At 52.5% G+C, this 26,599-nt stretch overlaps 1 protein-coding gene across 4 annotated transcripts in view; it reads left to right on the top strand.

The window, feature by feature from the left end:
- Positions 1–26,599, top strand: part of CUX2 (cut like homeobox 2) — a 225,559-nt gene that overhangs the window by 168,331 nt on the left and 30,629 nt on the right. For 3 of the 4 annotated variants that reach the window (XR_004002945.1, XM_030582565.1, XM_030582564.1), the window contains 11 exons: positions 2,747–2,884; positions 6,378–6,501; positions 10,523–10,599; positions 12,351–12,417; positions 15,212–15,260; positions 17,409–17,513; positions 20,456–20,647; positions 22,052–22,110; positions 22,631–22,679; positions 22,783–22,882; positions 24,114–24,773. Coding sequence is in view for 3 of the 4 variants with exons in the window: in XM_030582565.1 (XP_030438425.1) it covers positions 2,747–2,884; positions 6,378–6,501; positions 10,523–10,599; positions 12,351–12,417; positions 15,212–15,260; positions 17,409–17,513; positions 20,456–20,647; positions 22,052–22,110; positions 22,631–22,679; positions 22,783–22,882; positions 24,114–24,773 (1,620 nt within the window). In the remaining variant the exon portion in view is untranslated. Of the gene's footprint in view, positions 1–1,073; positions 1,128–2,746; positions 2,885–6,377; positions 6,502–10,522; positions 10,600–12,350; positions 12,418–15,211; positions 15,261–17,408; positions 17,514–20,455; positions 20,648–22,051; positions 22,111–22,630; positions 22,680–22,782; positions 22,883–24,113; positions 24,774–26,599 lie in introns of those variants that run through there. The other variant, XM_030582566.1, reaches the window with a different exon arrangement.

Genomic DNA, 26,599 nt, shown 5'->3' with positions numbered 1-26,599 from the left:
AGGCAAACCCAATACGTACCTGAATCACGGCATACCATGGTGCAAGCCAGGTCCTGCTGCAGCTGGAGAGCACAAGGGTTGCTGCTTGTTCCGAATCGCTGGTTCCTAATCACTGCTCTGTGCGCCACTACCAGCGCTTCAGGCTTTTGTGTGACTGTAGGCGGCTTCCTTTCCCTCCCTTATGCCCTGCTCTTCTATCTCAGTCTGTTCTCTAGATTCCCAAGAGGCAGGCTGAGAAAGTAAAGGATTAGCTGGGTGAGTAGCCCAAGGAAATGGTCCTGGGTAGTCAAAGAGCATCTCCCAAGACCAATCTGAAGAGCATGTCCACTGAGGTCTTGCTCCTGTTAGTCGTTGACAAAACGCCCATTGAATTCAATGGAAGCCAGATCAGGCCTCAACTCGGCTGCTTACCTCCATTACAGCATCTGCCCTGGGTGCAGAAGATATGGCAATCGTTCGAACAATTCACCCACTAGGGTGTTTCTCCAGCGATGGGTGCCCCAGAAATGCAGTACAGGCCCATTTATCCAAAAGGCCTGGGGGACCTCCGAAAGCTTCAAATAACCAGGCATACACATGTGACCTCGGATAATTAGGATTTTCAGGGAAAGGGGATTCAGATAGCTGGCATTTAATTTCACATGTGCCCAACTTTCTACACATGCATAGTCCCATTAACTGCAATCAGGTTGACTAATCATGGGTACAAAGTTAAGTCAGGGTATAAGTGTCCGGAAGACAGGGGCCTTAGTATATAAATATACATGGCTACAAGAATCCTGGCAAACATAAAGGGCTCAAATCCTGCTTCCCGTGGTTGAAATTCTCCCCCAGACAAAAGACAAACACAAAGCCCATAGGCCCAGATTGTCAAAAGTATTAGGGGACCAACTCCTAATGAAATCAGCTAAATACCTTTGGGGAGTCTGGGCCATAGGGCTTAAGTGGGACTTGAGAGGGGCGTTGACCTTGATTGGTCAACCTTCTACATGGGGTGAATTTCCCCCTTTATATCAGCAGGGCCACTGGAATCAGTAAGACCATTATTGGCCAAGACGCTGGTGGAAATCCAGAGGAACCATGTTCACTCAGAGGACTTACTCCAGGTCTACCTCTGTGTAAATTAGGTGAGGACCTGGCCCACTGGGCTGCTCACAGGAGTAAGGCAATCAGCATGGGCCCTGTATCCTAGTTAATTGCCCTGCCTATTATTTCAAACTGACATTGCGCCTTGTCGACTTCCCACCGCCAAATGTCTCCAAGCGGCCCCTGTACAATTATACGCAGCAAGGAGAATGAAAGGTCAGTCGTGCCGTCCACATGGCTGTGGCGAGCTGGCACTGTTCGTTACTACCGCCTGTAACTATTCTGCATTTGATACCATCGTAGGCTGAGGGAGTTGGTCTTAGCAACAGAGCTGGATTTTATTGCCAGTTGTTGTTTTGCAGTTGGATTTGTGCCATAGGTGTGGGTAGAAGGCAGAGAGCTTAGCTCTCTTCCACCTCCCTGTTTATTTAACTTTTTGACCCTGGAGAATTTGATTCTATTTTTTCCCCTCTTTTCCTCTTAAAAAAAAAGAAATTAACCTGGCGCAATAGGAGGCATTTTCTTGAGTTTATTAAAAATCCAGACTTGTAAATTAATTTGTTCATGTTGTACAATGGCAGTGCAGATGGACTCATTAGCATGCACACAACAAATAATTATAGATGAATTTTTAGCTGGCCTGCTTAATGGGCTTGCTGGGTTAATTATGTCAATGTATAATTACATCAGCCCTGGGAGACATAATGGCACACCCTGCTGAGCAGACACTAGCTAATGATGGTGTAATGCTGACAGAGGGAAGACATACTGTTCTGAATGCACCTGCTTACCTCTGCACGAACTGCTATTGTCTGTGCCTGCCTTTGCCTAAATAAACAGGAGTGTGTGGTGCTGGCTGGCATTCGAGCAGGGTTCGGGGTGGGAATGGAAGTTCCACATGACTCGAAGGAGTGCTGAAGGTCTGGGATGAAAGCCTTTATCCTCGCAGCGCTTAAGAGTGTGCTCAGACTTCAACAGGGCTCATTGGCTTGTGTTAAGGACAATCTCAAAGACGCCACATTTGGATTCTGATCTCCCTGCCCTGCTCTAAGGCCTAGGTTTTAAAAAGCTCCCATGCGCCCCGAATGCCCGTGTCATTGAGGCCGCGCGGCCTACCTGGTGGTTTGCATGCACACCGCTTTTCCAGGACCACTGCGCTGTATGGACACATGGCTGACTGGGGCGGTCAGAAATGGGAGTCTAAAGCCAGAGCTAATCCATTGACCCAGCTGCAGTGGCTCCGGATTGATGCTGGTGTAACTGAGAGCAAAGTCCGGCCTCTTTAATTGAGGAAGGTGGTTGCAGCATGCACACTGTGTAGAATTGATACGGGGATTTGTAAGAGGAAACCCATCCTGCCTTCCCTGCCATGTGGGAAATGTGGGTGTGCAGGGAATGCAGCCTGGGGCTCACGCCTAGCTGCCATGGCCATTACAGTCTGGATCAACCACCCGCTAAGGGAGGCCCCTGTTCCCCATGACACAGATGGCCTTGATCCAGTGCAAAGGATCAGTTACATTCACCGTAGCATTAGTCACCGTCCCCACCCGGGCATGCAGGCTCTGATCCAGGTTGCAAGTGTCTGCATCGTTCCCAGACGGCGCGGGGGCAGCTCACTGCCAGCTGCTGCCCCTCACCTCCTTGCCTTTCTCCCCGTTAGATCCCGTTCCTGTCCTGGAGGTGGCGCAGAGCTCAGAAGAGAGGCTGCAGCAGGTCCAGTGCCTCAACCCCGAGAACCCACCCCTAAAGGAACTCAACAGGCAGCGGAAGAAGCATCCAGAGCTCCTTGGCACCAGAGGTACCAGCTGCTCCTCCCTTTCCCTGGTTCATTTCTGGTACCAGGACAAGGGGGAGCCAGGGGCATGTTCCTGTCCTGTCCCCTGGTGCTGGGGCAGGCAGAGGCCCTTGCAGGCCTCCAGTTGAGTTTCCAGCTGGGTAATAATAACAACCCTTAGCGCTTGTATGGGGCAAATCATCCGCCCTGTCTGTGCTCCGCTTGGGGCACGGGACACCACGGTGACTGGGGGAGGGATGGACACTTCTCTGCACTCTGCTTCAGGGCTGCGGTCAGCTCCACAGCCGTGGGTCGGGGCCAGGCTGGTCCAGCATTTCCAGGGTGGGAGCAGCTTCATGGGGCTTTTGCTCCAAACCAGCTCAGTCTCTTCCATGGAGCTTTTCTTCCAATCCCGACTCGGAGTCCAAGGTGAGAATGGAAGGCCGGGCTGATCCCCCTGCAGACGGATGGGCCAGCTCCCTGCAGCCTCGCACTCTCCCTCGGCCGGGGGTCCCTGCTGGGATCCACTGTAGAGTAATCAGTGCTCCTCTCTGCCTGGCGAGGGGCCGCCTGGGGGCTGGTTTGACGGGTGAGGGCTGTGCTGGAGAGTGCCTGTCACTGAACCATCCCTCCCGCCCCCACCTGATGCCCTCTGTGGTATGTGGAATCTGCTCTGTTTGATGCTTTTCAGGGAGGGGCCCGATCCTGTGTGCTCCCAGGGAGTTGTCTACTCCAATTAAAGTCAAGGGGCCTGATTCTCAAAGTTGATGGAGCTGTGCTGATTTGTACCAGCTGATTACCCTGAAAGGGACTGGGCAGCCAGGGAGCAGAATCAGCAGCAAACGCCACACCCTGCTGCCCTCATGCAGGCTTGTCAATCCAATGGGCTTTAACGGTCTTGATCTGCATTTTCTCCCGGCCTCTGGCAGCCAAGGGACAGGACAGAGTCTTTATCTAGGGCAGCCCCCTGCCGTTCAAGGTTCTGTGCAATAATACCATGTGCTCATTTCTTTCTCCGTGAGGGTGGCACTTCTCTGAGGGCCCCTCTGCAAACCTCTGTGAAATGTCACCCAGGGTGGAGAAAAAGAAGAAGAAAGAAATGAATTCTAATGAATATTCATTAGCAACAGCACAGTTAACATTGGGGCTTAGTTTTAAAAGGGCAGTGTCAGAATAAAAATCACAGACCAGTTCTTCAGCTAGTGTCATTTATACAGAGTTTTTCCACAGTAGTTCTCAAATGGCTTTACAAAGGAGGTCAGGGTCTCTAGCCCCATTTTACAGGTGGGGAAACTGAGGTACAGAAAGGGATGGTGGCTTGCCCAAGGTCACCCAGCAGGCCAGTGGCAGAGCCAGGAACAGAATCCAGGTTTACTGAGTCCCTGTCCCGTGCTCTCCTCACTAGGCCCGGCTCTGGTGACACTGATTTATGCCAGCTAAGGATCTGGCCTTGTACTTTCAACAAACCTTTGTTTCTTACCATGTGTCACTAATGACTCCCCAGATCCTTAAAGCTGAAAAGGAGCCTGAACTGGCCCAAGTAGCTTATTTTGCTCTTCATGCAGCTTGTCTGGTTTTTTGCCTGTTGGAAATGCAGGAGGTCACTTTCACAACTGGCTGTGGTCAGTTTCCCTGTCAGGTTCTCAGTACAGCAGCGTTTGGGGTGCGAACCACTTTGGGCCAAGACATCATTGCAGGGCCCGAGCTGATGCAGCCAGATCCTATGAGGTGCACTGGGACTGGGAGGGTGCTCAGCAGGACTGTCCGGAAAACAAGAACTTGGTGAAAAATGTCACAGTTTCAACATCTGTTTTCCTTTTGCATTGGAACAAAATCTAGAGCATTCCAAAGAAATGGTTAAAAAGCAAGAGAGAGATCAAGTGCCAGCAGCCCAATGGGTGTGGCGCTTACCTGGGGTGTGGGCGAGGCAGATCTGAGCCCCTGCCCTTCCTAATTCACCAGGTAATAGAGTTGGAGCTGCTCAACTTTGTATAAATAATGAAATATTCGTTGGGCCAGAGAGGGAGAGACTCACTCTATGGGCTGGGTCGCCCATGGTGCATGCTGTAACCAGCAGCCTGCTGGGGATGTGTGTATCTCTCTCTGATTTTGACCAGAAATTCTATCCTGGTTCTCAGAAACCTCCCCCATTAAAGTTTCTTTGAACCTGGTAAGTTTCCACAAAAACTTTTTGGTTTTGACTGTCATGGAGTTCCCAGGCGATGCTCTGGAACTGCTCCATACAAAGCTAGTCAGGACACTGGTGAAGTCTCCTCTCTGTGAGCAGACTGTCTCCAGGGCAAGAAGCTCCCATGGCTCCCACCTTCCTGGGTCTGACCTTGGAGCATTCAGCATCCTCTGCCCCTCCATGCGCTTCCCACAGCGAGTCTGCCCTGGCAGGGTCCTGAGGGAGCCACAGGGTTCTGCACCCCCACTTCGCAGTCAGACGTGACTCTTAGCGAGCCAGTAAAACAGAGGTTTATTTGATGACAGGAACATGGTCTACAACAGAGCTTGTAGGTACTGAGAACAGGACCCCTCAGCTGGGTCCATCCTGGGGGGCAGTGAGCCAGACACCCACGTCTGCACTTCACTCCTCATCCTCAGCCAGCTCCCAACTGACTCACCCTCCAGCCTCTCCTCTGGGCTTTGTCCCTTTCCCAGGCCAGGAGGTCACCTGATCTCTTTGTTCTCCAACACCTTTAGCTATCTCCTTGCAGGGGGGAAGGGCCCTGGCCATTAGTTACCAGGAGATAGAGTGTCGGCCATTTCTGTGCACTGGCCCTTTGCTCTGCAACACTCTCACTCCCTAGAAACTTAAGAACTGCATAGGGGAAACTGAGGCACCCACACAATATTCAGAGGAAACATTAAGAACAGTCCCACTTTGTCACATTGACCAACTGGCATTTCCTGACAAAAAGCCCTTTTTGTCTTAAAAAATTCCCAGCCAATTCTAGTGCACAGCACCTGTATAGAGTAGCCTGAAGACTACCAGCTTCCAGTGTTCCAGCCCAGAAAGCTACACTCTTTCCCCCCGCACACACACAGACCCTCTTGTGCAAATCGCATGAAAATCGCAGCCACGCAGGGTGTAAATAATGACAGGCCTTGAGCTCTGAGAGCTTTTTTATGCAGAAGATTGGTTTCATGCAGGCATACTGTGCTCCAGGTTGGAGACGTAGTGTAGTGTAGCATAGACAGCTTTGCTGGTCATTTACAGACTTTCCCACCACTAGGAGCTGAAGTGGTTCGAATGAGACTATTAGCAGATGTAACCTAGCCAGGAAGCTGCCACTTTGGCAGGCTTTGGGCTGCACTCAGGATTTCATGCCCCGCTGTGATCGTCTAACACAATTGACCAGCAGAACCTGCAGAATGTATTAACTCCGTGGCTGAAGTTCTGGAAATCAATTCTTTACCCCCTGAGATTGATCTCTTGGCCCTGGAAGAAGCAGTTGCTTTTTCACTTCAGTCATGCTGCTTATGTGAATTTTTCTCTCGCCCTCCCCCACAGAGCAAAGAGGGGGAATGTCTCCAGCTGGGCTCACAGTGTCAGAGGGAGCCAGGCTCACTAGCATCAGCAGCAAAGCACTTTTCACAGACACCTTGCTGCAGAGAAATGAAGCCGAAAAACAGAAGTACGTGAGTAGCAGAGGATGGACCTTAAAACCAAAAAGTAAATACGATCTAGATCTACCTGGGGTGGGAATGTGAGTCTGTCTGTCTGTCCACATCCATATTCCTCTGTCTGTCTGTCCTCTCTATAGGTCCCCATACAGCTCTGTCTATCCATCCTCACCTTTCCTCTCGCCTGCCTAGCATTTATTCTGCACTTCTCCCCCTGGCGAGCTAGGCCGAGGTTCACATGTTCTGCCCTGGCAACACGGGCCCAGACTCTGAGCTGTCACACCAGGCACCATCCTCTGCCTGCCCCACCCATCTCAGCTGTCTCTACTATAGAGGTTTGCTACTGGGCCCATCTCTATGACTGGAGAGTTTCAAAGCTGCGTAAGGGATGTGATTACCGTTTTTCATTCAAATGAATGGTTCTTTCCCCAGTTATTTCTGATATCTAGGTTTCCTCACCTCACAGGCTGGCCTGTCAGCACGCAGCCTGCTCCGGCAGGGGATTGGAGTTTGAGTCTCAGGCCAGCAGGTGTGGAAGAAATGGGCCCAATATCAGTCCTGATGTAAGTGACTTTTGACCCCGGTGAAGTTACATGAGGGCTGGATTTGGTCCATCGGGCTTGTGTCCAGGTGCAGGAGCTCCAACAGCACTCTAGGGCGCCCCCCTCTGGCCGGTGCTCACAGTGGTTACCAGGATCCAAAGGGAGTTTTCAAACCCTCCATGGATGCAACTTCATTCGGGGGAAAGGGAGTCACCATCTGGCCAATGCAAACCAGTCTGAAATAGGGGCTTATGCTGGCCTTGGAAGAGATGCCTATTGGCAAGCATCTGCTTGAGTGAGAGACACATTGTACACTAGTGCATACAAGATTGTGTGTGGGTGCGTGTGAGTGTGTATACACATGTATTTTGCATGCACTCTGTCGTGGTTATTGTACCATCATCCTTACAATTGGGAGTTTATTTCCTATCCCCATCTGGTAAACATGGTAATTACTGACTCGTATCTTTCTCCCTTGTGTTGTTTTGCTTGGAGGATTCAGATAAATGCAGCCCAGTAGATGAACCTCATTCTTAACTGGCCTTTCAGTTTCGACAGTCTAAAGTTTACCAAAGGCTCCTTTAATGGAACTTGTTGTTACACCTTAGCATGTTGAGCTGATAAACAAATGAAGGAGCTTTAAACCCTCCATTGCAGTTCTTTTGGAGGAAGATCCTGCCAGACACAGGTTATAAATAATGCAAAATGACTTTTCCCTGATTGCTTTTTTTCCCACCTCAGATTAATTACAGGGGGGGGGGGGTTATTTTCCCCTCTGCCTGTCAGAAAATGATTAAAAATGTGGCTCCCTTATCACCTGAAAGATGCATCCACTTTGTGATTCCTTACTGTCTTCTCAAATCAATCCAGCCCTGTCCCATGCTTCTCCAGGAGATGAGGATGATTTGCAAGACACATTGCCTCATCTGTCTAACTGTGTGTGGGCCTGGCTCACAGGGACTTCACTGGGAGTGGAGAGTGCTCAGCGCCTCTGAAAATTAGACCTTTTGGCCCAGATCCTCCAAGGGATCGAGGCTGCAGAAGCTAGACGCCTAAAGCCCTGTGAGGATCTAGGCCTTGGAGGGGCTCAAGGTGGGCACCCAGGTTTACTGGCTTCTTCTGAAAATATGGGCCCTACCCAGGAGCCCCTCTCACATCCATCTCTGGGCCTGCCACTACTACGTACGCTACCAGAGATGGGATCCCATCCAGCACAGCACACACAGGGCAAGGCCTTTCCTTCCTTAGCAGGTTCTCTCTCTAGTGTGTTCCACCTGCACAGTGGAACTCAGCCTGTTTTGCTGTTAAGGGACTCCTGCAAGGCAGAGGAAGGCCGTTTGGGGCCTCTGGGAGGTAACTCTCAAGATGAGTCAGATTCCACGTGGAGGCCTTGCTTTCCAGTCACTGGACCGACAGAGAGTCTAAGTGGAATAAACTCTATCACAGGCCCCCAGGGAGAGCCACGGTGCAGACTGCGCCGTGACACCATGGTCAGGCTGTTCGAGGACGTGTCTTGTTGGAGTATGCTGTGACAGCAGCTATCAAGAGGGCTTGGAGGGGGGCTGAGGAAGCAGATATGCTCTGTACGGACCTGTCAGTGCAGTCTCTGCTGGCCCATGGCTGGGCTGAGTACAGCTGGAGTCCAAACTGCCCAGGCTATTGGGGTGTTGGCATGTGCCTGGGGAACCCAGGGCCAGTGCCAGTGCTTGAGAGGGAAGTGCTGACCTCAGTTTTGACTCCTAGATCTGAATGTCCTGGTTGCTGAGGAGCTGCCACAGACTCAATGGATCTGGGGGGCTGGATGGCCTGTGCTTTGGCGCTGTGGCTATTGAATCCAGCATTACGGACTCCCTGCTAATGATGCTGCTGCTCATTGGATCTTTGCCCCGCAGCTGTTCATTGCATGGTGCAGGTCTGTCTGGTCGAGCCAACACCTCCAATGAAACAGGAGGTGGGGAAGGCCACCCCGATAATGGGCTGGATCACATGGGGTAGCCCAAGGGAGGGGCAACGCCATGCTAAAGCTTGCCCAGTCCCCGATGAATCATTTGCTCCAGACAGGGTTTGCAGGACTGCAGAGGACCGTGAGTCATGGCTTCCAATCATGTGGGTGCCCCAAACGAGGCATCAAGACTGTATGTCTGGAAGGCCAGCCACACTGGAGCTGAGCTGCCGTGGCCTCCCGACCTGTGCCTATGCACGGGCTCTATTCCCTCGACCACGTCAGGAGTCGCTTGCAGGGTACAGAGCAAAATCTCCCTGGTGCTGAGGCTGACTGAGTCTGCATTCATTTCTGGAGATTTGCCAGGGACGATGGCACACCGGGACACTGTCCCAGAGCACTGCTCTGCCCCCTTCCAACACTAGTGGGTTTGGCTGGTGGGAAGGGGTGCTCACGCTCCGCTCCCCTGTTACCTTTACCAGCCACTCTTGGGCGCCCCCAGTGTCGAGGCTGAGTGTGTGCTGATATGTAACCTTTGCTCCAGTGCAGAAACCCTTCCACAGCTGCTGTCTCTCTCTGGATCACACAGATTTCTAGCTGAGGAAGAGTATTTCAGATGTGCCCAATACTGGCTGGATTAGTTACGTATGCGATTAGAGGGTCCTGAAAACCTAGATTCTCAAAGCACTGCCTAGCTGTTAGCTTGCAAGTAACTGACCCAGGAGGTGGTGACCAATCCTTCAGAGCCAGGAAGGTCTATTATGTCAACTCGTTGCATTGATCATTGGCTCGGGCGACGGTTACACACGGCACGGAGCTTTGCCATCCCCCGGGTCAGCAGTGAGGCTGGCACCCTGTGCATCTGCAAAGTCTGGCTAGTGCAAATTCCTCATGGACTGTTTAGACAGTGCCTGCGTCTGCAGTGGCAGCGTTTGGGGTCTGGAGCGTGTGTGAGTTGTGCTGCAGAACACAGCAGCCCTAGAGTCTTAGCAGAGTGAAGGAGTCCATTAACGGCATGTACTTGCTTCTGGTTCCTTTCCACTCTTAGAGGAACTCCATAATAGCCAAATGGATTTTCTTCTCTTCTCTCGCTCGTTCTCTCTTATTTATCTATAGGTAGATCTTTAATTCTTTTCACCAATTTTTAGCCAGAAATTTATTTCAAGGCTGAGATCCAACATGCCAAGTTTTCCAGCCTGAAGTGAATTTTTACGGTTGGGGCTATAAACCCCTGGAAATAGAGGTTTTTAATGGAATGCGGACAATTCTAGTGGCATGAAAATGTCTCGGCTGCAATAGGCGTATAAATTTTCTAGGGAAACTTCTGAATGATGGGGTTTAAGTACGTGTTAAAAAAGCGAAATGAGCAGCTCGTGGATGAAACAGAGCTGTTCGTGCGTTCCCTACCCTTGGAAGAGCAGAACGGGAGTGACTCTGGCTGTCTCTGAGAGCCAGCCCCCATGGCTGCTGGAAGGCCTCATGCTGGCCAAGGGTGAGCTGTGTATGAGCACAGAAGGAGATCACTGATACGGACCCTTCTCTTCACAGGGGACTGCAGGAAGCCCAGATCACTTTGGCGGCTAGGCTGGGGGAAGCAGAAGAAAAGATCAAAGTGCTACATGCAGGTATTGACAGATGTGACGTCCAAAAGTCCCGCCCAGTGTGGGTCCCTGAGCCCTTGATCCAGATATAGGGGAAGGTCAGTGGTGCATTGGCTCTTCTCCCCTGAGTGCGCGGACAACGCTGCCCTCCTGGCAGAGCAGCCGGGGGTCACATGTGCACACCAAGAGGAGAATAAGTTATAGGGGCACATCACACCTCTCTGGCCTTTATCGCGTGGACCACGTTCACGTTGATTTGTTTGCCTAGCCCAACCCTACCAAAGTAAGGGCCTGATGCTACCCTCAGTAAAGTCAACAGGGAGAGTCTCACTGACTTCAGTGGGAACTGGATTTCAAAGGGCTTTACAAAGGAGGTCAATGTCATTATCCCCATTTTACAGATGGGGAAACTGAGGCAGGGAGGGCCATGACTTGCCCACGATCACCCATCAGGGCAGCAGCATAGCCAGGGATAGAACCCAGCTTTTCTGGGCTCCAGGTCAGTGCTCTAGCCACTAGGCCAGTGTGATGCCATTGACTTAGTTGTGCCTAAGGACATAGTGGCCCCAAGGGTTGAGTGCCTCCCCCTTGAGTCCCCCTGCCAGAGGGGGGAATTGCACCCATTCTGGTTCTGCGGCTGGAGGGGGCTGCAAGCAGGGAGTTGCTGAGTGTATGTGTTTGTGGCCTCAGACACTCTCCTGTGTTCCTGGTGCGCAGAGCTGCCCTGTAGCCTGTTGTCAATAGCTGCCTATAGGCGTTTGCACAGACACTGTCATGCCCCTTTGCCCTGCCACGCTGCCCACCCCATCTCTGTGGGGCTATCCCAAAGGTGTGGACACACTCAGGGCTCTGCCACGCTCACATCCTGTGTTTGGAACACCCAGGGCCATGGTACAGGAGGAAGGGCAAACTGGGCAGGAAAAGCAGCTGCTAAAGGTCTTGAACAAACAGCCACTGGCTGGGTTATGGTCACCCAAGGGAGAAGAGAGGAGGAGATCGGGGTGCTATGGAAGAGGACGAGCTGTGCAGGCTGGTACAAGGCAGCACAGCGAGGCTTGGAGGTGAAATGAAGTGGAGGAAAATTGGGCCCCATCTTGACCCCCACTGCAGCCAGTGACAGCACTCCCATTGGCTTCTGTAGGGCCAGGCTTTGGCCCCATTGCCAGGAATAACTTTGTGACCGTATCAGATTCTGGTCTCCCCATGAGAGTGGAAACTACTGTGGATAATGAACTAGGGGAGAGAGGGCCAGATCCTCAGCTGGGATAAATCAATGCAGCTCCATTAACTTCAACAGAGCGACTTTGGTTCACTGCAGCTGAAGATCTGGTCTGTACTGTAGGGCGAGGAATGGGCCTATTAGATCTCTCCAGGTTTAATTTCTCTGGTTCTCACGCTCTATTTCTGCTGCTGGTGGGAACCCAGAAAGTCGCTGGTGCATGAAAAATGTTCATCCCTTTGCTAACAACACAGAGGCTAATTGAATGTTTCAGGAGCTCCAAAAAGGTTTGGGTCGAAAATCTATTAACTGGTCCTAAAGTCTAGGAACATGGTGACTATTTTTTAAAGCCTATTGGTTTTATTGTCTTTATTTGCATCTTGGTTTTGCATCAGTTGAAATAAAAATTAAAAACAATAAACGGCAGCAGAACAGAGGGCTGAGTGGGAGCCTGCCAAAGGCTGCTTGATCTACCTTCCAACCAGCCGGTGCTTTACCAGCCACCAGTAAATCTCCTTGTACTTACTGTGTGTTGTTTGATTTTCCATCTGGTCAGCGCTGAAGGCGACCCAGACGGAGCAGCTCGACCTGCGGTGTAAATATGATGCAGAGGCGGCTTCAAAGTAAGTCATTCGGTTTTGTCTGTTGACCAAAGCTGTGCACAGTCCAAGCAGAGACATTGTGTCTGGTCACAGCCTTGGAGGAGGGTCTGGCCTTCGGGTTGCATGGGAGATGTGTCAAGAGAGACCGAGCTGGAACAAGGCCCGTCATCCCCACATTCCTGATGCCAGGGCATTGCACTCTATGGTGGAGCTAATACCAATCACTTAAACCAACTGCCAAATATCTCTGGCCAGCTGTTTGCCACTGGATATAGAGCTGGGTTGTGTATATCTTCACACGTCACTGTCACCACCTTTCTGGAGGCTCGATCCTCACCTCTAACCAAGCTTCACTCCGTGCACCACACCAGGCGGCCGGGCAGCTGTGACATCACACCACCTTTACTCCTCCCCCAGATCGGCCCCCACTCCAACTGGGTGCAGCCTCAGGGCTACCCTAAACTGTACCTGGTCAGCATTTCATTTCATCCAGCAGCCTGTGATCTCCCGAGGCAGTTCCAGCCATATTCTGTACATGCTGCCTGCCAGGAAGTGGGAGTGGGGGTGACAGGGATGTCTGTATTAATTTTGTGCCATTGGAAGAGTCCCCTTGCATTTAATCCAGTCTTTCACCACCAGAGCAGAGCAAAGGAACCATAGCAGCTGAAGGTCTCCAAGCAGCATCACAGAGCTAGCCAGCCATCTCTTCAGGTCCCAGAAGAATCACCTTCATGGGGGATATTTCTGAGACTGATGCAACAAACCCTAGATCAGCTATCAGCAGACTACTCCATTCTCTCTGAGTTTGGGGTCCCTACAGGGATCTGGGTCATTTTCATGAGCAAGTGAGCTATTGTAAAGATGCCATGGCCAGGTGGTTTCTCAGTCCGCGTCAGCCAGGCCTCAGAGAGATGCTCTAATGGTTTGAGCTTGAAGGATGGAATGAGGGGGCACCAAGTTCTAATCCCAGCTTTACCCATTGGCTGCATCCACATATCCAAGGGCAGACTTGGGTGGCACGGCATAGATGTTCACCATGGCAAGATGGCACTGAGGATAGGGGCAGACTCAGCAAAGAAAAGACCAGAATTTCAGGAGCAGTTTCAACTGTCTGAGAAAGTGACTTGGGAAGTCAGCCAGTCCCAGGTGGGGCGTCGAGGTTCCTAGGTTTTCTGCCAGAGAGGGAGCTCCAATAAGATCCCAGATCCAAAGACCCTCCAACTTCTGCACAGTCTTGTTGTAGATCTGAACTTCAGGCATTATAATAAGGTAAAATCAGTTCTTCCTAAAAATCGCTGGACCTTCCCAAGTCCTTCCAGACATGCAAATACACCTTGAGCCGTCTTCCAATGGCAGGGGAGAGCACAGTCACTGGATTGTGTTTAACGGGCTCCTCCACTTCATTAAATGTAGTATATTCTTCTTTTTGTTGGTCGGGTGCCATTTACTTTTATGAGTCAGGAACATCTTTTCCCTCCCTTTGGCTCTCGCTAGCCGTGGAGGTTGCCAAGCATTTACAGCTGTTCAAACGTTTGGTCTTGCTAACAGCGTGCTTGCACACACTCTCTCTCACGCGCACACACACACACTCTCACTCATTTCCATTATGCAACAGAGTCAGAACACTTAATCATATCATACCACAGCAGATGTCCTTTGATAATTTGATATGCCATTTGTACACGCGGTGCTATAACTGATTTTGCCTTTGATCAGGATTGCAGCCGCCATGCACGGAATGATGGGGATGAAAAAAGGTCTTGTCCCATCCCTTGGTATCTTTGCATCTTCCGGTGTCACATTTTGGACTCCCCCTTCGCGTTCATTTGGCTTGTTTCTCTCTTGTTAATTCACCAGCTAGTGGGTGTTGTGTGGCTGGGACTGGAGATCACAAATGGGAAACTTTGAGTATTTACCCTCCTACGTTAAACAAATCCGCCATCATGTACAGAGCAGTTGTGGCAGCTCTCAGCAACTGATGAAATAGTGGGTGGGAGGTAATTAAACAGATGCAAATGTTCCTCATTGACAAACAGCCCGAGATCAAGCAGCCTTTTGGAAATAATTTGGAGGCCGTGGGTGGCTCAGAGAACTGGCAGTGGAAGAAGAAGCCTTTCATGTTGAGATCCCCCCCTCACGTATAGGCATGGCTTGTTAATGACCTGAAATTGTTCCCGTCTCATGGCTGTTTGTTGTCCGGCATGAAACGAGCTGGGATGGCCTGCGGCCAGTTCCTAATGGACAGATGCCCACTGCATAACACTCGCATCATAGCTGGCACGAACTGCCTTCTTGCTGACAGTCTAGCAGAGACGCCAAGGCTTGACTGGGCCGCGGAGACTGAACTCCTGTTAACCCTGCGAGGTGGTCGCTCCAGAGCTGATTTGGTGGGGCGGGGAGGTTAGCATGACTGCTACCCAGGTAGTACCTGACCTGTGGGTAACCAGCAGACTGGTCACCAGGGCTGTCAGTCTGGCACCTTGGATGAGCATTAAGCCAGCCCAACAAAATTCCACTTGTCGGGTGGGAATGTTATTTTTGATGGGTGAGTGAAATATCTTTAGTGTTTTCTTCATCAATCGATCCCTGCATCAGCCACATCGCTGTAGGGGCAGGTGAGAAGATTTTGTGCCTAGGTCGGTATGTTTCCATGACAGTTTTGCAAGGCTGTGTTATGTATATTGCACACAGATGGCTAAAATACCATATTTCAAATAAGTGTTAAAAAGCCACCTGGATGATTAACACAATGGGATGTTTGTGGGGACACTCTGCTGCCTTCCAACTAATTTTATTTTTTGCCTTGCTGTCTCAGGGCAGATGAAGTAGCAATGATCATGACAAACCTTGAAAAAGCCAATCAGGTAAGGAGAAATTCTTTCCGTTGAATATTGAGCTGGTGCGGCCCAAATAACTGATTTCCTTCCCTTTGCTCCCTGTGATTATCCAGGGACTGAGGTGATTCATTCTGCAGCAGGGGCACTGGAGGCAGATCAAGGTGGGTGCAGAGTCCCGCAGCCATTGATGGCAGTGGCCATGCTAAACGCTCCCCCTTTTGTCCTGGCTCTGTCCATGTCAGTTGCATCACCGGAGCCTTTGTATCTGTCCTGCTGGATCTGCCGCCCTGGGGCTTCTCGGGATGGGGGAACTGACTCAGTGAACATGCGATCTCCTTACAGCTCTGGCAGCTGAATCCCAGGGCTGGTGAAGGGAACTAAACCCAAATCTGGTGGCCATGGCTCTGAGCGACATGGTCGCTTGTTAATCTCTACCAGGAGACATGCAGAAGGAGACTCCTTGTGAACCCATCAATGCTCTTTAAAACTACCTGGATTTGGTCACTCGGGCACTGGAGACAGCCCTGGTGTCCCTGACAGCAAAGTTTGACCTGATCTCTTTGGTTTGTGCTTTAGTTATCACACTGCTAGTGGGGACATGCCACCATAGTCCAAATGTCATCAGTATTATAAACCATCAGCCCCAGTATCCGGGGGGGTTAAGGCAGAGACATTGCTTGTAGGGTGACCAGATGTCCTAATTTTATAGGTACAGTCCCAATTTTTGGATCTTTTTCTTATCAGTTCCTATTACCCCACCCCCCTTGTCCTGATTTTTCACACTTGCTGTCTGGTTACCCTAACTGCCTGGGGCCTACAGCAAAACAATGCATTCAGAGCTGTGTACGTTTCTGGAGTATTTACCACTCATTTAATACATTTCCATGAGGGTTTGGGTTTTTTAAAGTCACAAAAATGTATGTACAAATTAGGCATGATATTTGTCAGTAGCAATTGACACGTAGATATGGCCTTTCATGCAGAAAAAGTCAGTGTCTTTCGTTGGTGCATCCGACGAAGTGGGTATTCAACCACGAAAGCTCATGCTCCAATACGTCTGTTTAGTCTATAAGGTGCCACAGGATTCTTTGCTGCTTTTACAGATCCAGACTAACACGGCTACCCCTCTGATACTGTGTTTTCAATGACATACAAACTATGTGTGGGACCACTTTGCCCACCACTGAAAGGCGGTCACCTCTGGGGTGGAACGTAGCAGCTGTTTAACAGTGCACAGCTACACTAAACAAGAGTTTCGGCAGGAAGAGAAGAAAACAATGTCTAACTGGAACAAGGAAGTGTTTTAGATGAGCAGGAAGTAATTACCCACCTTGGGATTTGGTTGGGACAGAGGGATGGACACGCCCAGTGTTGTGCCCGGCCGGCATTGTGAACGAGTACAGGTGATTAGGACGTGGGTTCAGGCACAGTGGCACCTGTGCTGCTGCATGGCATTAAGTAGCACGTTGAAGTGATATCAGGGTCCAAACCAAATCTAAACTTGGGGAAGTTTGTATCCAGACCAGGACCTCGTGGCCAGCCCTGTTTCTGTAACGGGCCACCACTGACCCCTGGGTCTGAATACACCAAACACCGAGAACCTTGTGCACTTCCTGGCTGTTGCCCTTGGCTAGCTGAAATCCATGTGGACAGGGAGCCCATACAGGCAGTCTGTTCTCTCACCCGCACAGAGGCTAACATCCCCTCGACACCAGTGGAAGCAGTGGGCACTTGCTAGGGGTGAGCACCCTGCTAACCACCTCGTCTGGCTTTCACCATCTGCTTCCTGACTGCGGCAGGCAGCAGCTAGACTCTTAACAAAGGCAGTTTGGGCTCCGCGTACCCAGAGCCTGGGTCGTTGCTGTAGTGTTGTTCGACCCCACCTCGGTGTTATCGCAGGGTGGCCAATGCTTAATTTGTGCCAGAGCCTGGCAGGTCAGGGTCCCGGCGCCGCTGGAGTTGCTGCACCAGTTATGAAAGTAAAAACAATTGCTTAAGCCCTGGCACCTCTTTCATTACAAATTAAGCGCCCAAGGCACCCCCAGCTCCCCTGGCCATGCAGCTTTAGGCCTGGGCGAAAAGCTCAGCACAGGAAAAGCCTCCGGCGTGTCCCTGGTTGGCCAGCTCAGCGGAATAGAGAGCCCTGCTGACGCACGTCATTTTCTTCCCTTGCAGCGAGCGGAGGCAGCCCAGAGGGAGGTGGAGAGCCTGCGGGAGCAGCTCGCATCTGTAAATAGTTCCATTCGCCTGGCCTGTTGCTCTCCACAAGGACCCAGCGGGGTAAGGGACAGAAGTGTGAATTTCAGGAAGAATGGCACTCAGCAGGTCAGAGCCTCGGCTGCGGGAAACTGGCTTCACTCCATGCAGGGCCGGCTTTAGGCCGATTCCCGCAATTCCCGTGAGTCGGGCCCCACGCCTCAGAAGGCCCTGCAGTGTCCGGAAGAGGGGGCCCCACAAGGTATGGCCCCGGAACACAACTGCTGCCAAGGAAGGACCCTCTGCTGAAGTGCGGCCAGAAACAGTGGCAACCAATTGAATTGATGACGAATTGCCACCGCTGTCTTCGGTGGCATTTCGGCAGCAGCTCTTTCAAATCAGGCCCTACATGTCCTAAAGCCGGCCCTGACTCCACAGACCACACTGCAGCCAGGCCGACCTATGCCAGCTGGGGAGCTGACCCAGAGTCTGCAGTCAGGGGCATAGGAAACTTCGAGGGCCACGGTTTTCCAGTGCTCTTTAAAACTTCCCTGTGCCAGGGCCCATGTGGCCTGTGCACATGGGGTGGGTTTCACGTGTGCACCTGCAAATAGCTGAGAAGTGACATAGGAACCAAAAACTGGGCCCGTCGTTGCTTTCGGAAGGACTTGGTTTTCCAGAGGGCGATAAATGAAGCACCTTTGCTGCTGGAAGCCCGTGCAGCAAGCGGGCCATAGAGTGTGTGTATAAGTGTTCAGGCCCCAATCCTCAAGGGCACCTAACAGGGACCTAAATACTTTTGGAGAACTGGGCCTCGGCTAGCAGGAACTGTGTAAGGGGTGTGTGTGTGTGTGTCCAATTAGACATTATAAGTCCATCATCAGACAGGTAAAATGCTACTGCCAATGAAACAAAATCATCCCTGTGAAGCACACAGCTGCCTTTATCCCAAGGGGGGTTCGTAAACCCTCCCTCTCTGGCTCCGTTCTAATGTTATGCAGGTCATGTAGAAGACTCTGTTGCTCCCGAATCAGCGGCGTTACCCCACTGTGGATGGGCCCTTTGCACAGAATCCGGGTGGGAAATGTCAGATTCTTGCTGACTAGACGCCAGCCCAAGCAGAACCTCCTGCTGGAAACTCCAGAGAAGCACCCAGAGGAGCTCGAAACGTCTTTGGTGCTTTTAGCAGTTTTTCCCTCCCATGTCCGTCCCCCCTCTCCCCTCCCAGCCTTTTGCTCTGTTGGGATGGATTTGGGGCTAGTGAAAGTCCCGGGTCACAGTGCTTTAGGCTGAACCCTGGATTTCTCCCAGGCCTAGTGTGTGGTTTGCCAGTGTAACTGTACAGGCAGAGCTGTACTGTACCAGGATAGTTGTACCCGCAGACCCTCCCAATGGAGATGCAGCTGCACCAGCGAATACATTTGCCGATATAGCTTGTACTAGCATGGGAATCCCAGCAAACCCTGCCTAGCCTGGCCTAGGCCTCAGTTGCACATGGCTGGGGACGAAGGGGGTTCCTGTTGCAGTAGATAATGCATGTGCTGCTGGCAAACCGGATCCAGAGCCCGCTGCAGTCATGGGAGCCTTTCCACTGGATCACTTGGGCTTTGCATCAAGCCCCATGTCTCCTGAGTTCAGAGATGCAGGTAAAAGCCCCAGGACCCAATCCTGCATCACGCTGAGCACTCCCTGCTCTAGCAATGGGTGTTCCTGGGGCTCAGCACTTCACAGCATCAGGCCTTTCGAGCGATAGAAATAGGTATTAATTCTGGGTCTCACGCACTGCACGAGGAGTGTTAATCAGCCCGAGCCCCGGATCTTTGCGGTTTGTAAAGACAGGCTAACGCATCATTAATGAAAACGAGCATATAAAAATCTGTGTGTGTGCACGCTCCTGGTGCTTTCCTTCCCAGCTTCTGGCTTCCTTGTTCCAGCTGCTTTGTTGCCTCTAGGAAGCTCATTTAAATATCTGTTTCTTTTTCCGTCTATATCCTCTGTCAATAGAAGGCCTTGCCCAGCAGAGGCTGCCCTGGCTTAGTCCTTCAGCAATAAATCATCCCCTAGTGTGGAGACACCGAGTTAGACTTGTGTCTGTCTGTGTCTGGCCTCATGTTTCCCTCCCCTGCCCCCTTCAGCCCCCGGAATTCAGGCAACGCCCCTCCCTGCTCAGTGTCACAGCTTGCCAGCTGGGGGACTTTGCCTTTTTATCTCTGATCTCACCCTTGCTTTGGCCCCTTGATGCCATGGCAAAAGGCTGGTGAGGTGTGAAGGATCTGGCCCGGGGAGGATTCCCCCGGTGCGGACACTATGGAAGGCAGCCATAAGGCTGTTTCTCGAGGAGCCCCTTGCAAGCCTTGGGACAGAGGGTTGGTGTCGCAGTGGCTGGGCTGCAGTGCAGGGCATGCCAGGGAGGCTGCTGGAACTTAGACTGACTTCCAGGCTTGTCTCAGGTATGCCAGGGGCTTCTCCAACCCCTGGACTAGCCCAATCCTGGAAGGGTGCTACGGTGACATAAAACCACCCAAGGAATAGTGCAGCTCCCCGATCCCCTGTAATACCATAAATGTGTGTCCAAAATCGCTAGGCCAGGTGGAACATTGGGAACAGAAGTGATCTGAAAATCTGGTTCCTCGACCCTAGCTTCTCAGATGATACCCTAGCCCATGGGCTGTGAAGCTGGCAGCTAACCAGAGTGAAGCCAAAGCCGGTGCTTGTGCTCTGCAAGACAGAGCCCAGGGGCTCCATTGCCGTTCAAGACAGCTGCTGAAATGGAGCAGCTGAGCTGACGTAGGGCATGGGTCACGCCGTCTTCTGTTCCCTCGAATGATGGAGTGTAATTGGCCACGACACAGCAAGCAGAGCTACAGCGACCTCTGGGGAGCAGCAGGTAGCACCATGCGGTGGCTATTTCACAATAACCCGTGGGCTAGAATCGGGAGCTTTCGGGCTGCCAGCCCGGCTCGGCTCTGATCAGAGTCCCAGGGCAGCGCGAGTGGACGGCTAATGCTGCCCCGATCTCCTTGCAGGATAAAGTGAACTATTCGCTGTGCTCAGGGCCTAGGCTCGAGGCTGCGCTGGCGGCAAAGGACCGGGAGATTCTCCGACTCCTCAAGGACATTCAGCACCTCCAGAACTCTCTGCAAGAGCTGGAAGAGTCCTCGGCCAACCAAATCGCAGACCTGGAGCGGCAGCTCACGGCCAAGAATGAAGCAATCGAAGTACGTGCCCCTTTCTGTCCCTCCAAGTAGGAACCAAGGCTCCGGCCTTCCAGCAGGGGGTGGCTGCCTGCCTCATCCCCTCCAGCGCCTGCAAAATACACAGTGAAGTGCTGAGCAGGGCGCTGGAGGGGATGGGGAAATCCCCTGGGGAAATCCATCCCTGCCCCTCTGTAAACAGAGACAATCCGAGGGGCGAGGACAACCGCTGTATGGGCCTGATTCTGATCTCAGTGACGTGGTGTAAATCAGGAGAGACGTCTCTGAAGTCAAGAGAGTCCCACTGGGTTTGGTGAGATCAGAAACAGGCCCTTGCTGCTGGAGCCGAAAGAGAATCTCCATCAAGGCGAGTCATGCTCCAGGGCATGGGCCAGAGCGTGAGCTGAGGTAAATCAGCCTTGTTCCAGGAAAGCCAATGAAGCTGTGGGCCTGAGCCCCTCTCTTTGTGGGGCAGCTGAGCAGCCCATGAGCTCACACTCGCCTGAGGGGATTAGCTATCCTGCCGGCACAATGCTGGGCACAACCCCCACCCCCAGCCCAATATACTAATCACCATCATTAGATGTCCCCGCCCCCCCTTGGATGAGTTTATTTTGCATGTGGGCCGCATGTCCTTCCCTGGCAATGATAAGGCTGCTGCTGTGCATTAGCGCTGCATGTTCTTCTCTTTGCACATGCACGCAGCAGCAAGAAGGTGACAGAGCCTCTCATTCACGTCAGTTCAAAGGGATCAGGACCATTTCATGTTGTGCATCTTCAGTGCACCATATAAAATAAATATAATGGACATATACCCATTTCCTAGAACTGGAAGAGACCCCGAAGGGTCATAGAGTCCAGCCCCCTGTCTTCACTAGCAGGACCAAGTACTGATTTTGCTCCAGATCCCTAAGTGGCCCCCTCAAGTAGGAACTGACCACAGCTGTACGGGGCTGGCCAAGGGAGGGGAAATGGGTTATTAAACCAGCTCATAGACTCAGGCTAATGGGTTTGGTGGCCCTGGATTCTCAGACATTCTGACCCCTGACATTAACGGGAGCTGCTGGGTGCTGTGCAAATTATCCTTGCTCACCACACAGCATGGGCACCACGTACTGCATGTCACAGGGCCCCGGACTGAGGCTTGGCCCAAACCGGGGTCCGGCGGTTGTGAGGCTGTGGGTCTGTCGAGTTAATCGGTTTGTCTCCCTGGCACGGCATCCCGGTGGCTTGACTCGCCAGCCGAGGTCCGCGCCGGGGAGGAAGTGCTGGTCCATCACTCGGCGGCAGCTGGCTGACTGCAGACAGACAATGTGGAGGCGCTCTAGTAGCGAAGGCTCCTGGGCCATCCTTAGCTGGCGTGGAGCTGGGAGCTGGGGGAAAGACCAAGCAAGTCTGACTCTTGTTTCACTCTCATTCCTTGTTTAGAAGCTGGAAGAGAAATTGCAGGCCCAGTCGGACTACGAGGAGATTAAAACTGAGCTGAGGTAAGGGCCGCAGCTGCGCGCGATCCCTTCCCTGCCCACGTGCCTGGCTGGTGTATGTGCACCCGGGAGCGCTGAGAGCCCCGCAGGCTGCTCTGAGCTGCGTGGAGCCAGGCTCCCCCAGATGTCTCCCTGGAGCTGCCAGCTGGGAGGCACCGCAGCTCTGTAGCACACTTGCCAGCCTGTCGCCGAAGGCAGAGAGCAGCCTAACCCCCCAGCTGATGTGTCCTGACCCTGGGCCCATGGAGGTCACCCGCAGATATGTAGTGAGGATGTCACACAGCATGGAGCTCGGCAGCTCGATGGCAGCACGGCAGGAAAAAGCTGTGCCAGTAGCTCTGATGGGAAACGTCAGCCGTTAATTAAAAAACCTTCCCCCGGTTTCAAAGGCAGTGCTTGGAGGGGACGGAGCGGACCTCCTGTCCAGACCTCACGGGCCATCTCCCTGTATGTCAGGCTTTGATCTGACTGGCAATCAAGGGGGAGAATTAGCAGGACTAACCCTGTCTTGTTTCTCTCCCAGCATCCTGAAGGCCATGAAGCTGGCGTCTGCGAACTGCAGCCTTCCCCAGGCAAGTGCCGGAATCTGCTCGGGACCTGCTAAGAATCGGTAGCAAAATCCTTCCTCTCCAGGCAATCGATAAACATTCCCAACCGCTGCTCTCTCTCTTTCAGAGCATATCGAAATCGGACGAGGCGCTGCTTCTAGACAAAGAATCTTTCTATTCATCCCAGAAATACATTTTGGAAAAGCCAAATCTCTTAGCCAACACTGGTAGGGCCACCGAGTTTATTTTTTTATTGTAACCGTGCAATTTTCATTGTTGATTTTATATTTATAATCCTTCCCCACCAATGTATTTATTGTTAATGGTTGGAACCATCCTTGGGTGTGTACAGGACTCCTGGGTCCCACTGCAAACTCTCCCATCGACTCATCCGTGGGCAGTCACTGACAGTCCTGGGGAATGGGATACCTAGTTCCCTTTGGTTCCTTGAAACTGCTACGCCTTAAGGACAGCTCCCTCTATCAGAGACTGCTGAGTAAACACCAGAACAGCCTCTCAACCCCCTGAGGCAGGGGAGAGGTATTATATAGTTGGGGAAACTGAGGCACAGAGCAGGGCTACGACTCGTCCCAGCTCACACAAGGTGTCTGTAGCAGAGCTGTGGAGAGAACCCAAATTGTCAGAGGCCTAAGCCGCTGCTTTAGCCCCAAGACCATCCTTCCCCACCTGGGCTGCCGTTTCCTCCTCGCTAGCCCTTCCCCCGGGTTTGTAAGGTGTGTTGGCTTCTTTAGACAGGTGGTCCAGCACAGCCATTGTCCTGAGGTTCACCTCGGGGGCACAGCTCTCTGTCGGGCAAAGGCCTGCGAGAACCTGCGGGCCGGCTGGCCCAGGCTCGGCCCTGCCCCTCCCCCAGCTGTGCCTGCTTTAGGGCTGATGGCAGGAGCTCCTCAGCTGGCATCCCGTGTCTCTGGGGGAGGGCTGGCCTCTCCCTTTGCATGTGCAGCCAGGGCTTGTCCCGCTTGTACGTCGACACTGCCATTAGATGTCCATGGCTGGCCTGTGCCTGCTGGCTCGGGCTAAGCAGCGGTTTAATTGCTGTGTAAATGTTCTGGGACAGAGCCCGAGGTCTGGGACTCACCCAGGCCGAGGCCAAACATCTACAGCACAGTCAGCTGGCACGGGCCAGCCGTGGACTTTTAATTGCAGTGTAGGCAGCCCCTACGGGGCCAAATATGGCCTGGATTCAACGAAATAAGGCTCAGCTCCACCCAGCTTGGAGTCACTCGGCCACCCTGTCCCCTGTAGCTGGCCGGGCGCTGAGGGCCCTGAGCTCAGAATCAGGCACGATGCCCAGCCACAGCGAAGATCTGGATGGTGCGGCCATGCCGGCGACAAAGGTTGTATCGCAGTCCCTGCTGCCTGGCTGGGAGCACTGGCCGCAACCCAAGTGCCCTGCGCTGTAGTGTGTGTGTGTGTCTCTCTCTCTCTCGTCTCTAGAGGAGGATCATTCTGAGGACGAGTTGGTGAAGGATTCCGTGGGCCCGGAGCAGTCCTACCCGTCTCCCCAGCAGCTCTCTCAGCTCCCTGGGGAAGACCCTGCCTCCCTCAGCCCCCTCCAGCCTCTGCTGGTCCCCACCGTGGCCCAGGAAGCCCAGAGGACTTTTTCGTTGTCCCCTTTCCCCAGCATGGCTGCGGGCGAGCGGCTGCCGACGGACGCCTTGCTCCCCAAGCAAATGGTTCCACCAGCGTACAAGAGCGAGAACGGCAGCATGCTGGCCTTCCCCTCCCCCTTCTACACAGCCAAAGGCCCCCTGCTGCCCACCAACCCCAGCCACACCACCCCCACCAGCGACTCGAGCCCACCCAGCGACCAGTCGGAAGGTAGCAGTGCCAGCTCGGCCGACGAGGAGCAGCTGGACACGGCCGAGATCGCCTTCCAAGTCAAGGAGCAGCTGCTGAAACACAACATTGGGCAGCGCGTCTTTGGCCATTACGTCCTGGGGCTCTCGCAGGGCTCCGTTAGCGAGATCCTGGCCAGGCCCAAGCCCTGGCGCAAGCTGACAGTGAAGGGGAAGGAGCCGTTCATCAAGATGAAGCAGTTCCTCTCCGATGAGCAGAACGTGCTGGCGCTGAGGACCATTCAGGTGCGCCAGCGAGGTGAGTGGCCTGGAGGGGGTCGGCTCTCACGCTCTGTGAGCTGAGGGAAGGCAGTTGTAGGATTTTCACTTTGCCTTGCTGGGCTACGACCCAGGGAAAACTCCCTGCTTTGCACTAGCAGCTGGAAGGAACCACAGCCCCAATTCCCAACGCCCGTGAACAGCAGCCTAGAGTCCGATTCTGCAGGGTGCTGAGCATCTCTACCGTTGACTTCTGTGAGCATGGAGGGAGGCTTGGGGCCTGGTGAATAATAATAATTGAAAGCAAATCTGGAGGGGCTGCGTCACTGAATGCGCTTTATTCATTTCTTCTGATGAGTGGCATTTAATTATTCATGGTAATGTTTCAGGGAGTCCCAGTCAATGTTCAGGAGAATGTTTTGTCAAAATAACAAAGTCTTGACGTGAGACCTCAGCTATTTAATAAACAGTCTGAGCAATTCTCTAGCACATCCATGCAAGGGAGTGTTGCAAACACTCTCAGCTAGGGAAATCTTAGCCCTGGTTTATAGCAGGGGAAACTGAGGCACCGAGAGGGGAAATGACTTGTCTCAGGTCACACACAGTATATGTCAGAGCTGGGACTAGAACCCAGGTAGCTTGGCTCTTCAATCCTGTACTTTAACCACAAGACCAAGCAGCTTTCCTGTGAGGCAGGATGGGATGTTCCTGCCTTTTCAGATTAGCAACATGAGAATTAGGCAGGTGCTCGGCATCTCTGGACAAAATGGAGCCACTTTTATTAAGGAGCTGAACTTGGCCTGTATTTCTCTAGTGCCTGGCTGCCTGCAGCTCCAGGCCATTCAGAGTTGAACAAATACAGACTCGGCTCCCTAAAAACGCACCAGATGACATTACGCCATAGGCTAAAGCCATTGATAGAATCAGTGCCCTCTGCCAGTGATAAACCAGAACGTTGCGGGGTACAGATCACCTAGCGTCATCTGCTGCGTACAGCTCAGTGGTGAGAGGATCTTCTGGCTCCTGTGTGACAAGGGGCAGGACCCTGACCAGACAATATAAAATGAGACTCAAGATGCTGCTGCTCCATTGTCCATGAGGCCCTGGTCCCTTGCAGACTTTGCCCTGCTGCAGCCTTTCTCCTCCCGCTGACAGGCAGGCTGTGGATTTCTCTGTGTGAGACACTGGAGCGACTCACTGACCTGCTGCTGCTGCGACTGGGAGCAGATTCAGGTCCTCTGGGGGCTTGGGACTAGCAGCATTTTCCAGATGTCTCGTTTTTAACCCCTTGGTCCCTGATCCTCTCACAGCTCCCCCTGCACTAACCTTGGTGTGTCAGATCAGTGCGGTACCGTTGTTTTGGCTTCATCTCTCTCTGGAAATGACCTGCGTTAGCATTTACCAGGCACATTAGAAATCTCAGCCTGCTGGGCCAAAGCTGGGCCCAGGCAGTGCAAATGGAGATGCCTGAAAAGCAGAGAACTGAGGGTACCCACCCCAAACCTGCAGCATTCAGAGTCCATAGAGGGTCCAGGGGAGGACTGGAGAGTGCGCAGCTCATGCAGTCACCTAGTGCAGCAATAATTTCTGTCCTACTTCTCAGGAAACACTTCTCCAGCCAGCCGCTTCTACACTTTACATGGCCTCTAGTACGGTACTTTCCACCAAATACCCAGATGGTGCCTGGTATCGCAGAAGTCACATGAGCTCCCCGGTCTTTAGTGTACCGGAGGTGGCACATTACGAGGGGTAGGGGAGAAGGGGCTACCCCACTGCGTCTGTTAGCATTGCAAATGGTAATGGCTGCAATCAAGGTAAGACCCACTTGGCTCATTCTGCTTCAGGAGCCATGAGAGATGGAAAGTG

Source organism: Gopherus evgoodei, chromosome 13 (genome assembly GCF_007399415.2).
Source record: "Gopherus evgoodei ecotype Sinaloan lineage chromosome 13, rGopEvg1_v1.p, whole genome shotgun sequence".
In the NCBI taxonomy this organism is placed as follows: Eukaryota; Metazoa; Chordata; order Testudines; family Testudinidae; genus Gopherus; species Gopherus evgoodei.
The sequence above is the reverse complement of the archived record's forward strand: the minus strand, read 5'-3'. Positions and strand labels throughout refer to the sequence as shown.